This window comes from Onychostoma macrolepis, chromosome 25 (assembly GCF_012432095.1).
Source record: "Onychostoma macrolepis isolate SWU-2019 chromosome 25, ASM1243209v1, whole genome shotgun sequence".
Lineage (NCBI taxonomy): Eukaryota > Metazoa > Chordata > Actinopteri > Cypriniformes > Cyprinidae > Onychostoma > Onychostoma macrolepis.
This window is the reverse complement of record NC_081179.1, coordinates 22,259,960-22,275,475: the sequence shown is the minus strand read 5'-3', so window position 1 is coordinate 22,275,475 and position 15,516 is coordinate 22,259,960. Positions and strand designations below refer to the sequence as shown.

General features: G+C 37.4%; 1 protein-coding gene across 6 annotated transcripts in view; it reads right to left on the bottom strand.

Moving 5' to 3' along the window:
- Positions 1-15,516, bottom strand: part of kif21a (kinesin family member 21A) — a 58,797-nt gene that overhangs the window by 25,669 nt on the left and 17,612 nt on the right. For 5 of the 6 annotated variants that reach the window (XM_058767082.1, XM_058767085.1, XM_058767083.1 and 2 more), the window contains exons 2-14: positions 10,069-10,291; positions 9,303-9,485; positions 7,899-8,048; positions 7,683-7,817; positions 7,355-7,534; positions 7,101-7,216; positions 6,094-6,289; positions 4,589-4,778; positions 4,444-4,507; positions 2,882-3,091; positions 1,650-1,712; positions 222-306; positions 18-132 (exon numbers count right to left, since the gene is read on the bottom strand). In XM_058767082.1, coding sequence (XP_058623065.1) covers positions 18-132; positions 222-306; positions 1,650-1,712; positions 2,882-3,091; positions 4,444-4,507; positions 4,589-4,778; positions 6,094-6,289; positions 7,101-7,216; positions 7,355-7,534; positions 7,683-7,817; positions 7,899-8,048; positions 9,303-9,485; positions 10,069-10,291 — 1,910 coding nt within the window. The remainder of the gene's footprint in view (positions 1-17; positions 133-221; positions 307-1,649; positions 1,713-2,881; positions 3,092-4,443; positions 4,508-4,588; positions 4,779-6,093; positions 6,290-7,100; positions 7,217-7,354; positions 7,535-7,682; positions 7,818-7,898; positions 8,049-9,302; positions 9,486-10,068; positions 10,292-15,516) is intronic. The other variant, XM_058767084.1, reaches the window with a different exon arrangement.

Sequence of the window (15,516 nt, the reverse complement as noted above, 5' to 3'; positions counted from 1 at the left end):
ACAGTAAACATCAGTACCCTTCTCATCCAGGTCAGAGTCAGACTCATCAGAGCTCTCCTCAGCATCCATTTCCTCTTCCTCAACGTCCTCCTCGTCTTCCTCTCCATCCCCTTCCTCACGGTCACTGGCCTCCTGAGGGAAACCATGTCATGTCAAAGACTGAATGATGAGCTCCACCTTTGAAATGTGTTCTGATAGGGCAAGCGGGCTGTCAATCATACCATCTCTGGCTCTTGATTGGTGGATTCTAACTGCTCTCTCTCGCTAATCTTCTGTTCGCCGTCAATTGTTTCATCTTTGTTAGCACTGCAGGGGGAAATCAAACTAGAAATTAAAATCGGTTTTGTAATGTTTTTCAAAATATGCTTTTTTATAAGCAGCACAGATTATCTGAAACAAAACAGAAAATTAGGAGGGAAGGAAAGATGGTATTATGACAAAAACACATGATGCAACAGAACAGTTAAATGGTAACATTAAAAAACTAAATTTGCTCTTTTGAAAACAGACAATTCAAAACTTCTGTAACACTTTAGTATAGGGATCAATTCTCAGTGTCTTATTAGCATACCTATTATTAACATATTGGCTGTTTATTAGTACTTATAAAGCACATATTCTGCATGATCATATTCTACATCTCTAATCCTACCTAATACCTAAACTTAACAACTGCCTTACTAACTATTAATAAGCAGCAAATTAGCAGTTTATCAAGGTAAATGTCGCAGTTAATGGTTTGTTAATAGCGAGAATTGGACCTTAAAATAAAGTGTGACCAAATCTTCCTCTCTAGTTTACTTAAACCATTTATTAATAATAGTTTTACTATTGAAATAGTTTAAGCTTATTGAAAACTCATTTAAAATAAAATATAAAGATTACTTGAAAACTTAAAAAAAAAAAAAAAAAGCATTTAAATAGAAATGTTGCCTTGGCAACGAACTGAAATATAATAAGTTTAAGTTGATGTACTAAAATTATTAATACTAAATACTACAATTTAATACTAATATACTAACTATGACTACTATTAATAAAACAAAATTACATCTAAAAATGATAAAAACTAATAAAAATGAGAAAAGCACATTAAAACAAAATTTCTAAAATTAAAATGAAAACTGAAAATATAAAAATTAAATCTAACTCAAAATCATTAATAATTGCTATACCATTACATAAATAATACTAAATTAACACTGCATCAGAGGTTAGTCAATCATAACTCAAGGTCATTTACATACAGTCATCAAAGTGCAGCAACAGAGAAAGAACGGAAAATCATCATAAAAAAAATAAATGTCCAGTGTTTATGGTAAGAGAATTACAAGTAAACCTTGTTTGGTGAAACATGTGTTAGTGAAATGTCACCCAGACATGTTCTAACAAGATTTTGAGAGATTCACCCAGTGCTTTAAGGTGTATTTAAAAAAATAAAATAATAATAAAAATAAAATAAAATAAATTAATAAAAATAAATCAAAGTACACAAATGAAGTATAAACATTTTGTGGGCTGTTCTCCACGGCTGGAAACTACCTGCTGAGAGACAATCAGAATGTACAGATTACAAGCAGAGATGAAACACAGGGGGTTATGGGTAATTACAGAGGGCAGCGAGGGGAAAGAGAGACACAGGGACAAACCTGTCTTCCTCCACCTCTTCCTCCTCATCCTCCTCTCTCTTGTCACTCAGCAGCTGCTGGAGTCTTCAGCAGTCAGAGGTCAGAGGTGAAGGGTGAAAGAGAGGAAACGAGGAGCACAGAGAGACAGATAGAGAGGGTACGGTACACACATTAGTAAAGACGGCTGTTGATCACAAGGAAATGTTCAATGTGGATAAGGACACATCATATTAAAAGATATTATTGCTGATATGATATCCCTGTATGTTTATTTATTTATTTATTCATTCATTTAGCAGTTTTTTCCCTAGTTATTTTAGTTTTCCATTGCATAAAACAACACAAAACACTGAAAAAAAAAAATGAAAAAACAACAAAAAAAACAACAACATAATTTTACAAAAATATCACAAAGAAAGTAAGCTTTTAGAACTGATTCAACAAAATGGAGAGCAAGTGTTGTGCATTAGAGGTGAGATCTGTGTATTTTTTATCCTTGGACTGATGGGAAATGTAGTTTGTTTGCACAATTTGGATAAAAGAGTGTCATTTTGCAGCAAGCTTTATCCCTTTCTGATAAATATTTTCAATAGTTTCACAATTTTTATTATATAAACAAACCATTGCAAACTTGCAAGAAAATACAATCTGAGAATATATATGTGTAGTGTGTATTTATGTCTGACCTCAGTGTGTTTCTCTACTGTTTACCACAGAGACCCTCAGCATGCGTGTGTTTATATGTTAAACACTGTGGTATCAAATGTTAACACAAGTTCTAATTTGTTACACTGTTTATTTAAGTTTAAATTGTCAGAATGTTTTATTCTATTATTTTGATCTTTTCACTGTTCTTATTATATTTCTCCATATGCTTTGGCAATATTGTATTTTTTAAAGCCATGCCAATAAAGTAATGTTGAATTTTATATTTTTATTTATTTATATATATACACACACATATATATATATTTAAAAAATAAAACAGAAAAATTACTTTTCTCTATTTACCATTAGCAGGTGTGGTAAAAGAACCGATTACAGTCTTTACGATAATGCCTGACACAGTAATTAGACATCTGAAAGAACAATACAGCTCACCGTGAAACCAGACAGATCTCACAATGCTTTTGTTTCACGCAGCTAGAGACGAGGGGCAATTATTGATAACACACTCACTCTCAGCCCATTACCATGGCAACAGCCCCTCCAGATACCACCTCACACTGAGATCACTTTCACCCTCTTATTACCTCTTCTTTTTCTTCTTCTCCTTCCTCTTCAGTTTCTCCAGATCTTTCTTGGCGATCTCAATGATGTCGGAGGTCTCTTGACTCGGGTCGGGCCCCAGCAGGGCCGGAGAGAATGTTCCAGACGGTCCATAAAACGGAGGACGGCTGGACGCTCGCGTGAGGTTTCTCCTCAGGTTTTCATTCACTGCTTCACTCTCCAGAAGTTTGGCTCTGAAATACACACAAAAATGTAGAGTGTGAGACAGACAGACAGACACAGACAGATGATAGACAGACAGACAGACAGACAGACAGATAGACGATAGACAGACAGATAGACGACAAGACAGACAGATAGATAGATGATAGACAGAGAGATAGATGATAGACAAACAGACAGACAGACAGACAGATGATAGACATACAGACAGATGATAGACAGACAGACAGATAGACAGATGATAGACAGACAGATGATAGACAGACAGACAGACAGACAGACAAACAGATAGATAGATGATAGACAGAGATAGATGATAGACAAACAGACAGACAGACAGACAGATGATAGACATACAGACAGATGATAGACAGACAGACAGATAGACAGATGATAGACAGACAGATGATAGACAGACAGACAGACAGACAGACAAACAGATAGATAGATGATAGACAGAGAGATAGATGATAGACAAACAGACAGACAGATGATAGACATACAGACAGATGATAGACAGACAGATGATAGACAGACAGATAGATAGATGATAGACAGACAGACAGATGATAGACAGACAGACAGACAGACAGATGATAGACAGACAGATGATAGACAGACAGATGATAGACAGACAGACAGACAGACAGACAAACAAACAAACAAACAAATAAACAGATAGATGATAGACAGACAGAAGATAGACAGACAGAAGATAGACAGACAGAAGGATAGACAGACAGAAGGATAGACAGACAGACAGACAGATAGACAGAAGGACAGACACACAGACAGACAGACAGATGATAGACAGACAGATAGACTGATAGACAGACAGACAGATAGACAGAAAGACAGACACACAGACAGACAGACAGATGATAGACAGACAGACAGACAGACAGACAGGTGATAGACAGACAGACAGACAGATGATAGACAGACAGACAGACAGACAGGTGATAGACAGACAGACAGACAGGTGATAGACAGACAGACAGACAGGTGATAGACAGACAGACAGACAGATAGACAGAAGGACAGACACACAGACAGACAGACAGATGATAGACAGACAGATAGACTGATAGACAGACAGACAGATAGACAGAAAGACAGACAGACAGACAGACAGATGATAGACAGACAGACAGACAGACAGGTGATAGACAGACAGACAGACAGATGATAGACAGACAGACAGACAGACAGGTGATAGACAGACAGACAGACAGACAGGTGATAGACAGACAGACAGACAGATAGTTCTGCATTGTTCAGTACAAAAACAACTAAAAAAACAGTATAGATTTATAATATTAGCCTCATTCAGAGTAGGATATCAGCAAAAATGTGAAACTACCTCAGATCCTCAATCTCCTTGATGTAATTCTGAATCATATTTCCAATCTCCTCACTGCCTTCACCTGAAGACATAGTCCAAATTCTGTCAACATCTATCAAACATCTTACAAAATCTTTGATTGGCCATATTTGCTGTGCTGTACCTGCTCTGGAGAGCACCTGATTGGCCTGTTCACAGAGCAGCTGCGTGAGCCGAGCACCCTGAGCATCGATGGCTTCCTGCATAGCCTTCACGCGCATGCGCAGATTATTGTTCTCTACCTGCAGCATTGAGTTCTCATGGAACATGTCGTTGATGCTTTCCAGCCCATCCTCTCCGACCATACGCTTCCCCTGAGAAACACAGACAGGCTTACTTCATTTACCAAACACTGACACACATAATTTATATTAAAAAAAAAAAATCACAATATTATTTATTAACTAAACCCCTATGTCAGAAACTTCTGTTTCACAAGTTATCTGCAATTTCATCATGAACATCTAGGGGTTTGCAATCCCTTGATTGGTAAAGTATGACGAAAAAAAATAAAACAAAATAATGCAATATTTTAGCACTGTTTAGCTGACACTATTTAATCATATTAATAAGGCATTATAGGCCCTATATACTTCATTGTGCATGTTCTACTTCATCTAGAGCACTTGTTTAGTGTGTTGGCATTACCTAATGGACCTTTTCACATTTCACCACTCACGTCTCTCACTAGAAAGATGAGCTTTGTGTGAATGGCCACTTATAGATAAAACAACCAAGAGTTGGCTCTTCAAGTGACATTAAGTGTTGAGTAAATCCTCAAAGATTTGAAGACTGGCTGTTAACAATGTCTACCAACTATTTCAGGGAGATTTTGCTGGACTCCTGTGACTAGTCATTCTTCAAAAGTGCTTATTGTAGTGCTATGGGAACTTGTTAGACAAATTTGTTTCCACGTGAACTGCTATAAACCCATCCACCCTGACTCCAGGAATTATGCAGAAGCCAGCCAATCAGATTGCTTATGATTTTGGAAACTTAAGTATGATATGCATCTGACAGTCCAAGTTCAGCAATTCCACAGTATCTGAGTCTCCTATACTTGCAATTGAACCTCTAAACTCAGTGTTAGCAGGTCAGATCTTGAACTATAACTCATTAACTCTGAATAGTTTTAGCATTTTAATGTATTTGTTCATGGCCCACTAGATCTGTTACGCATGCTGCTGCTGGACTGGCTACTGCCAACAGATACACAGACATATTGCTGTGAACATGTCATATAAGCTGCAGCAGCAATAGGAATACAGTAAATAAATCCTGTAGCAGACGTAGACAGGTGGTGCTGGGGGAGGTGGAGGGATTCAGAGGATCTCTGACAGTGCGCTGCAGAACCAGCTTACAGAAAACAATGAACCAGACTATTTAATGTTGATCAAGCAATCTCATTGGCAGCAGAATGAGCAGAGACCAATCAGCTTGTGCAATGTAGTAAATAATGTCATGTAAAGGATCCATCAGCCTGTGTCTAGATTTTCTTGACTGAGCTATATATATGTTGAGGAATATATGTCTGAAGACATGCAGGAACTGAAGTCCAACTCACATAGAAAGTTATCAGGCCTAACATCTCCTTGCTATCACAGCCATGTTTTTATAGCAGAACCTCACCGTTCTGTACTCCATGAGCTCCATCTGCAGTCGGGCGATCTCAGTCCTGAGTGCACTGATCTGCTGGCTGGCCTTGTCTTGGTTCACCATCACCCTGTTCTTGATGTTGCGAGCTCTGTTAGCGTACTTCAGTGTGTTCAGGGTTTCCATGAAGTCCTGATCTGATGGGCTGATGCAAGCGATCATCACTGTTCGACTAAGAAACCGGAGACAATATCAAGCTTTATTTATTTACTCATGCTGACTAATGCTACAATGCCAAATAAATATTTTGTCTGGATGTGGATCAAGCCTGCTGCATCGCAATACATTGTTGAAAATGCTTCCCTAATGTTGATACTATGATCCTGATTAAATCATTATCGTGTCATTATCGTGTTATAATTCAGTTATTACACTGCTATTCCACTGCTATTCATGGGAAATTCTGTGAAAGCACTTCCTACTAATGTTTGAAGACTTTTAATATTTGGAATATTTGCGTGCTATATTTTAAGTCTTCTGAAATCATATGATAACTTTGACTAAAATTGACTGAAATTGAAGTTGTCATTCAATGATAATATTCATTAACATCAAATATTGCACAAGTTGTCAGGTGTGACATCAATGATATTTGGTCAAGAGACATGCAAGAACAAATGTTGTTACTGACATCCAATCTGACATTGTGTGTCAAGGCCACATGTTTGAAAGATACAACGACAGGCAAAATTATCAATGAATAATGCTTTGACTTTCAGTCTGTTCTACATACAAACCGTTGCATGACTTCAGAAGATTTGGAATATAGTGCATGCGGAGTACTTTTGTTTTTATGCCTTTTATAGTTTGACAGGCATTGTTACTTCAAACTATCATTGCATGAAAAAACCTTCTTCAGAATCACTCTTAATGTTTCCAAGCAAAAGTAACAGCATTGGAACAAAATGAAGGTGAGGAAATAATGACAGAATTTTAATTTTTGGGTGAACTATTCCTTTACTTCCAGAACGTTTCGCACAGACCTGTTTCCCCCCAGTGAATCCTGCAGAAGGCGAGTGAGTTTGGAGTCTCGGTAAGGCACATGCGTTGATCGTTTGCTTCTGTCTCCTAAAGCACTGATGACATTCCCTAATGCCAGCTGCATCACAGCGACAAAAGAGCAGAGGGAAAATCCTGTTTCAGTTCACTTTATATAATTCTAGCCTGAAGAAATCGATGGGTGATTAATATGCAGTTTTATTGGGTGTCGTTGTTTAATAATATTACTCGCTCTGACCAATCCACAGTTAATAGAGATGCCCTCTTTGGCTCGGTCCCCTGTGGCCCCCGTCCTCTTGAGCCTCTCTGATCCAGCCAGATCCACGAAGTGAAACTTGGCTGTGAGTGTTTCAAACTCTTCCATCTCAGACGAGCTGTTGGCCAGGCGATTGTCTGTTTCACTGTCCTGCTCTGGGGGCTGAGAAAAAAAACATGAAAAAGTATATTAAAACATAAAAATGGACTAGACGGTGTTTGTTCAAAAATAGCAGCATTTTCTCCTGTAAAATTTTGGTGTGCTACTCAATATGACCGCAATAACTTGTACTTAATAAGACGGTACTTACGGTTTCTGCGGGTGCACAAACACGCACTTGGCAGATGTGAATGGTGAAGATGGCGTGAGATCGAGAGCTCTGTACATTCATCTGAGTGCTAGCAGTGGTGCGGGAGAGAGCACCCAGCTTCAGACACTGCATCATCTACAACACACACACAGCCACTTACACTTTATGCATAATATATGGATACAATATCTTGGAAAAGAAATGGCTGACTCTCACTTCTGCCTCTGAGGAGACTGTGCGTGTTGTCACGCCAACAGTGTAGATGCTGCCGCTGGCGTCCTCGTGGATTTTAATGTGAGATTTCTGCTTCCTCATCTCCATGTCACGTGTGGTGTCGAAAAGATCCAACACCTCCTCATTATACAACTGAAGATACACGCATAGAGAGAAGACAGACCATACAATAGTAATTGAACAATCCATATTTTTGCACATATTAGATTAATATGTAATATTAACATAAACTTATATTAGATTCATAATGAGTAAATATTAAGTAATTTTGTTATGGGCTTTTGCCATTTTCGTTAGTTATATATATACACATACACACACACACACACACACACACACACACACATACACACATATATATACATACATACATACATACATACATACATACATACATACATACATACATATATACACACACAGTGTATGTGTGTGCTGTCAAACAATTAATCGCATCCAAAATAAAAAAATTTGTTTACTTAAGATATGTAAGTGTACTGCGTATATTTATTATGTATATATAAATACACAAACACACGTGCATGTATATATATTTCAGAAAAATATGCTATTTTTATATATTAAATATATGTATTTATAATATAAATTATATGAATATAAATATAGACATGTAAATACATATTTTCAAAATATATACATGCATGTGTGTGTTTATATATACATAATAAATATACACAGTACACACACATATTATGTAAACAAAAACTTTTATTTTGGATGCGATTAATCACGATTAATCGTTTGACAGCATTAATTTGTGTGTATATCCATTATATATAACTTATTATGTCCTAATTACCCAACTGAAGCTACACAGGTAGAGAAGACATACCACATAATATTAATAAAACAATAAACAAATTATTGCTATATTATTGCTAAATACATCATGTTCAATGTTCATTTTAATTTTAATTTGTTTAATGATTTTTTACGTAATTTTGTTTTGCAACATTTATTCCTTTTTTAATTGAATTAGTTATTTTACTTTATTGTATATTTTCTTTCAGTTTTAGTAATTTTAGTACTTCAGATTATTTTATTTTATTTTAGTTAGTTGCCAATGCAAACGTTACTTTTACATTTTATTACAATTTTCCATTTTAGTATTGTAAATTAAAGTTTATTTCAGTTTTATTTTGAAAATTATTTTTAAATTGAATAAAAAATGTTTTTTTTTTTTTTTATGTTTTAACACAAATTTGAAGGTGTCTTCATTTGAATGGCATCACATGACCACTAGCTCAACCAATAGCATGAGTTTAGGCAGGACTATCTAGTTTGTCTGATCAATGGTAGTTAGGGAGGAGAACGAAAGGATCATTAAAATAATCCAGTAAAGCACCGTCCACAAAAGCTCTGTACCTCCAGAAACTGTGCGCTGATCTTGAACTCTGGGACGGGTCGACCCTGATCTGCGGCCGCCTGGCGTCTCTGCTCCATGCCTTTAAAGAGGTGACTGACCGCCCGCGGGATGATGCCCAGCTCCTCGTCTAGTATGGCCACGTCAAAGCCCGTGCCCATCGTATACGTCTTCCCCGACCCTGTCTGAGATCCAACACCAACATCTGATCGCTGTCCACACTTTCAACCCTTTAATAAACACTTCATTACGTGGTTACTTATGTATTTTATAACTGTGCAGGTTGAACCCAATTATAGCTGTGATGTAACACTATTTCCATGTTTAATACTGTAAAGCTGCTTTGACGCAATCTGCATTGTAAAAAGCGCTATATAAATAATGGTAACTTGACTTTACTGCATTTAAATAATAAATACATTTGACATCACATTTAATAATCTCAGTGCAGTTTTTTCTGTCTGCTGGAGTTCGATGTCTGTCTGGCGGATCAGCGAGACTGTTGATAAATCAGGATTAACACAGTGCCACAGGGAGAGACAGACAGATATCAAATCTGTGATGCTGTTTGGAGGAAGTCAGCCATGAAATGCAGGTCACAGGCAACACTGGCCATAAATGAGACATGAAGAACATATGAATGTCAGAACAGAGCTCGCACATGTGAAACTAGGTCAACTACTCCTTTAACCTGTCATCTTAAATGACCCTGGATGTAACCAGACGTGTCAAAGTCAACATGAAATGGCATTTTCTAGAAGCACAAACCTGTCCGTAGGCAAAAATAGTGGCATTATAACCCTCAAAACACCCTTCGATGAGTTTCTCAGTGCAGTTGGCATAGATGGTGTCCTGCGTCGAGTCCATGTCAAACACATAGTCATACGTGAAGGCCTTGTCCTTTCCCAGAACCACCTGGGGTTCGCCAGGGGTCACAAATGTGCAGATGTGACATCCTTCAATCTTCTCCTTTGCCAGCTGAGGACGAATCCTGTGACACACAGAGAGAGACATGAAATATCCTAAAATGACTTGCTCAGTCACGCTGAATAACAATGAGAAGCTCCTGATGTGTTGATAAAGTGAAAATTAGTCATCTAAAATAGGACTGAAATTACTGGGTGTCTGACTGCATAGAATAACATGTCTAGCAAGAAATTTTACATTTTGACGATGAAATGTTTGTCAGTTTGATCTAAACAAAGAGATGCTTCCTCACATTCAGCAAGACACAAAAAACTAAGATTTGATTCATACTTGCAGCTACATCAGCTTGATTCCTCAAGTTTGTATTGATTTCGTAAATGTGTAACATTTTTACTGTAACCATGTAATAATAATTCACTGTAATCTGTAAAAAAAATGAAAGTTATAATATATCTAAGTGGACACGTAATTTTACACTACAATACTTTACAAAATACAAATGTTGCATGTGAAATATATGAATAAACATACAATTTACCACATATTATATTCAATAAGGCAATACATTAGCATTTTTTTTAAATGTTCTGCTAAAAAATAGTTCCCTGTATGCAAGACTTTACTTGAGAGATTGACCATTATTCAGTTTTACTGATATGTTTTTTGATATAGTTGGATATATTTTTTGTATAACCACATCCACAACTTCTTGAACATCAAATTACTTGATAAACCTTAATTACCATAACAGCCATTAATGCTCAAATGAGATGTTTACATATATTCTTGAGATGTAGTTTTAGCTAAACATAAAAAAAAAAGAGACAAACTCACAGACACATAAATCAAATACCGCAATCGATATAAAAACTAAAAACAAAATCAATATTGTTCCATCTCTGCATTTGATCTCTAGAAGTCTCTATGATATTCTGGTAATAAAATATGGCTCTGATCCTTCTTGATCCCTCTTTCTTCTTCTTGTTTACCAAGCAAAAATTGTTAGTCCAATCACTTGTAACATCACACCTCTCTTTAACAAGCCATATGATTTGAGGTATCATTCATGTCTGTAGCACACTGAGTTTAATAGTTAGCAGTATGGTTTGCTCAAATCACCAATCTGCAGTACAGTGATGCTTGCATGGCTCAGTAAACACCTCTAAAAAGAGACACTGATGTCACTTTCTGTGGCGCACCTGACAGTCCGACTGTGAGAGACGCTTTTGTTCAGAGCACAATTCACTGACAGCAGCACAGAGAGACTATTGTGTGTGTGTTTGATACTGGATCTGGCCTGTACTGAACACCAGAGAGAGAGACAGATACGTGGGTGAGAGACACATAAGCAGAGGATGGGTTGGAGCCAGTCTGTAAGATCAGTATTATTCACGTTTTAAACCAGGACAACATAATTCACATCGCAGTTCTATAAAGGGAAACGTCTACAAAAAATACTATAAAGAACAAACTGAAATGTGTGCTACTGTTCACATCTTTATATCTGCACTAAGTCGTGATGTCTGAACACTGAACCATCCACCCGTTCATTCACTGGGACCCCGTCACGGTGACAGCAGCCTAAGAATGGCCCTCTCTTTTCTCTGATAACTTCTTCTAGCTCCTCCTGAGGGATCCCAAGGTGTTCCCAGTCCAGCGTGTCTGACCCTGGTCTCTTCCCAGTTGGACATGACTGAAACCCCTCCACTGGAAAATGTCAAGGAGACATTCAAACCAGATCCCTGAACTAGGAATGCACCGAATGTTCAGCAACCAAATTTAATCGTCTGGAAATTGCAAAAAAGCACTTTCGATGATGAGAGCAAATAAATTGTACTGAACAATGACATGACGTGATCAAATAGCAATCCGCGTAGAGTGAGAGGCACGCGCTCCAAGAAAGACAAGCACCGACAGCGAGAGACTGTTTAGTGCTGCATCGCATGTCTTCGATGAGAAGAGGAAGAGGTGGTTGTTGCTGGTTAATGTATGATGATTGAAATCGCGAAATGGCCTCAAACAATTGGTAAATAAATTGCAGAACGTTATGTTTTCTAATGCACACTTGAATTGCAGGTATTCTGACGGTGCTATCTGCTTGTTAGCTAGGGTTCAAATCTGCCCTGAAACAGTGTTACTCGTCAGTTGCTCAGTAAAATTTTGATGAATTTTTACAAGGCATGTGACAGTGTGATACGAGCAACAAACATCTTCCCAAATTCGTAATGAGAATCATTTATAAATCTGCTGTTGTCAACAAAAAGAAGCGCTGAGTTCCTCCTGTGGGTTTCCGCCAAAATAAAACTCCATCAGCATTCATAAATGTTAGTATTGTAATTTTACTGTTGTTCTGTAAAATAAAATAATAAAGTAAAACAGTAATAATGATAGTAATAATATATATAATATTTCTTCCATATTTTAATTTTAATAGTAAATCCCCTTTATTTACCAAAACAATACAATGTGTTTAAATTTAATTAATTAAAAGACAAATTAAATTTGGGTGAAACTTGTTTACTGTTTTTCATACTTTCATTACTTGCGGAAAAACTTGAAACACAATTTAAAGTATAAAGAATGGCATTGATTTTTGTACATTTTTATTTTTGTTTGACTTCATTATTAAAAATAGTGTGTTTTTTTTAATTAGCATGTGGTACCGAAATTGGCACCGAGAACCGTGGATTTTGACTGGTATCGGTACCGAATACTGAAATTTTGGTACCGTGACAACACTACCCAGTAGTACTACGAGAGATGTCCCTCTTGACTACAGAGTTAAAGTTCATAACCATGGTCGGCTTATGAGTATTCCCACACCCTCTAGTTGCCTCTCATCCAGGCTGACTGCAGAGAGGGATCTAGATCAACCCCTATCCAGGTGTTTGTTTCCAGAGCCTGAGCTATGTCTGGAGGTGGGGCCATCTATATCTAGCTGGTATCACTTAACCTCCTGCACCTCTGACTCCTTCCCCACCAGAGAGGTCACATTCCATGTGCCAAAACCTAATTCTGCAACCAAGGTCCTGTCTTCAGGACCCCTTCCCCGCCTGCCGCTCATTGTATATTGCATCGGGTCCCCTAATCTAATCTTCCCCTTGCAGTTGGTGAGATTACAAGTACCGCTTCTCCACAGGGGCTGGTGCCAGAGCCGGAGCCCAATTGGTAATTGTTTTTGTTTTTTTGGCTAAGCCCAACTGTGCCACATGGGCCAGAGCCGGTAAATAACTAATGATGTAGGATATAATATACACATAAATGCTCTGGCTAACTCCACAGACAGCTAAACTAACAAGCATAATTCAGAAATAAAATTCATATTACAAATATACTGTAATTGTATACCAAATATCCAATACAACTAAATGATCAATATTCTGAATATCCTATGTTGACCAGTGGAAATATGAATAACACCAATGAATAACATTTAATAGGGTCTTTTTCAGGGAGCAATTTCATAACATTTTATAACCCTATCGCAAAATGTTCATCTTTCCAATATAAATATCATTGTTATTTACAGCAATTTACATCCAAATCTTTGAAGTCATTACACTAATGAATACAATAAGACACTCCATTATTAATCTCAAAATTACTAAGAAAAGAATTCTGAAATTAGACGTCTATAGACAAGTCTCTGCCTGTCATGTTCACAACCCTGAGGCAGCTTCATACACACGGTATAAATCATTAAAGCGTGATCTCTAGATAGACTTTCACTACACCTGGCTGCATTTTATGAGGAACCTGGATCATCTTTCCTTTCCAAAATTCCAAACTAATCCCAGATGAAAGAACAGATGACAGGAATCACGAAAGGTGCAAAATAAATAAATAAATAAATAAAATTATAGCATCAGACTAGAACTATATAATCAATGCATGTCACCAAGAGAGAAATATTTAGTTGAATTTGGTATGGATGGCCAGGCTTGCATTATGCAGGAATCAGCACCAGCACTCTCTCTGTCTCTCTCTTTGTGTCTGTCATGAGTGTGGTTTTCCTGCCCTGTGACAGAATGTAGGCCACTACTGGATCTGCTGCTGTTTAACCTTAATTCCTCATTCACACGCACTCATGTCTGAATTCACAGCCATTTTTGACTTTTAGCTCAAATGAATGATTATTACAGTGTCCACATTCATGTTTCTGACAGTAAACACAATAATGAAAAAACACTCATCCCTGTCAGCAGTCCCTGACAGTGACAATCATTCTAAAGGACGTTGCTTTTTTTAAACAAGCCTGTGGTTTGTTTTATAATGAATAAGCTCTGTTCAGCACTGTGTATAATATAAGGATATTGGATATTTTGGGCATTTTAGAGAATTGTGACTTTCTGTGTGCTAATCTGCCACACAAATCTCCAGAGCTGCTGAGCTATTTCCAGCAGCATTTCATTTGGAATATGTAGCTTATTAAAAACTATCGCTAAACACAGAAACAAGGTCTTCGGTCAGTACTGCACCAAAAGAAAGCTTGGTTGAACTATACTCTGCTGCAGCTGATTATTGCATAAACAGTCTTGCTTTAAATTCAATTGCTATATTAGCATTAAAGGGGTCATATGATGTGATTTCAAGTTTTACTTTCTCTTTGGAGTGTTACAAGCTGTTTGTGCATAGATAAGATCCCTGAAGTTGCAAAGACTAAAGTCTCAAAACCAAAGAGATACTCTTTATAAAAGTTAAGACTCGACCACGCCCCCCTAAAACGGCTCATTCAAACACGCCCCAACATGTCTAGGTCACGGTGTGGGGAGATTTGCAAAACATCGCCCAAACGTATACGCAATGAAAGAAGGCTGGACTTTTATTCTCGCTGTAGTATTTTTGCTGCCGCCGGCGCCATGTCCTGGATACGCTGTGTTTCGTTGCGAAAGCGAAACTACTTTGTTTGGGCTTCTAAAAGAGGACACAACTGGAAATCAGTGGTTAATTTGTATTTACAACACTGTTCCAGAACAGTTCAACACAAATATTAGAGTGTGTGCAGCACATTTTACGGAGGAATATTTCCTGAACCTGGGAGTAGCCTGCCAGCTGTGCTCAAAGGCTGTTTCTATAAAGTGGGGCAATTCCAACTTTGTAAGGACAGTTTGTTGCTTCTGACTCACAGCCTGTAAGTATGTTTTCATATTTAAAGAATTTGCCACTGACTATTCAAAAGCGAGTTTTGAGCAGTGTAGAGTAGGGGTGTGCCCGAATAGTCGACAATTCGATGCTTCGATTCGACTCCCAGTTTCACAGTCGAATATTCACGGGGTGTTATGATCATAC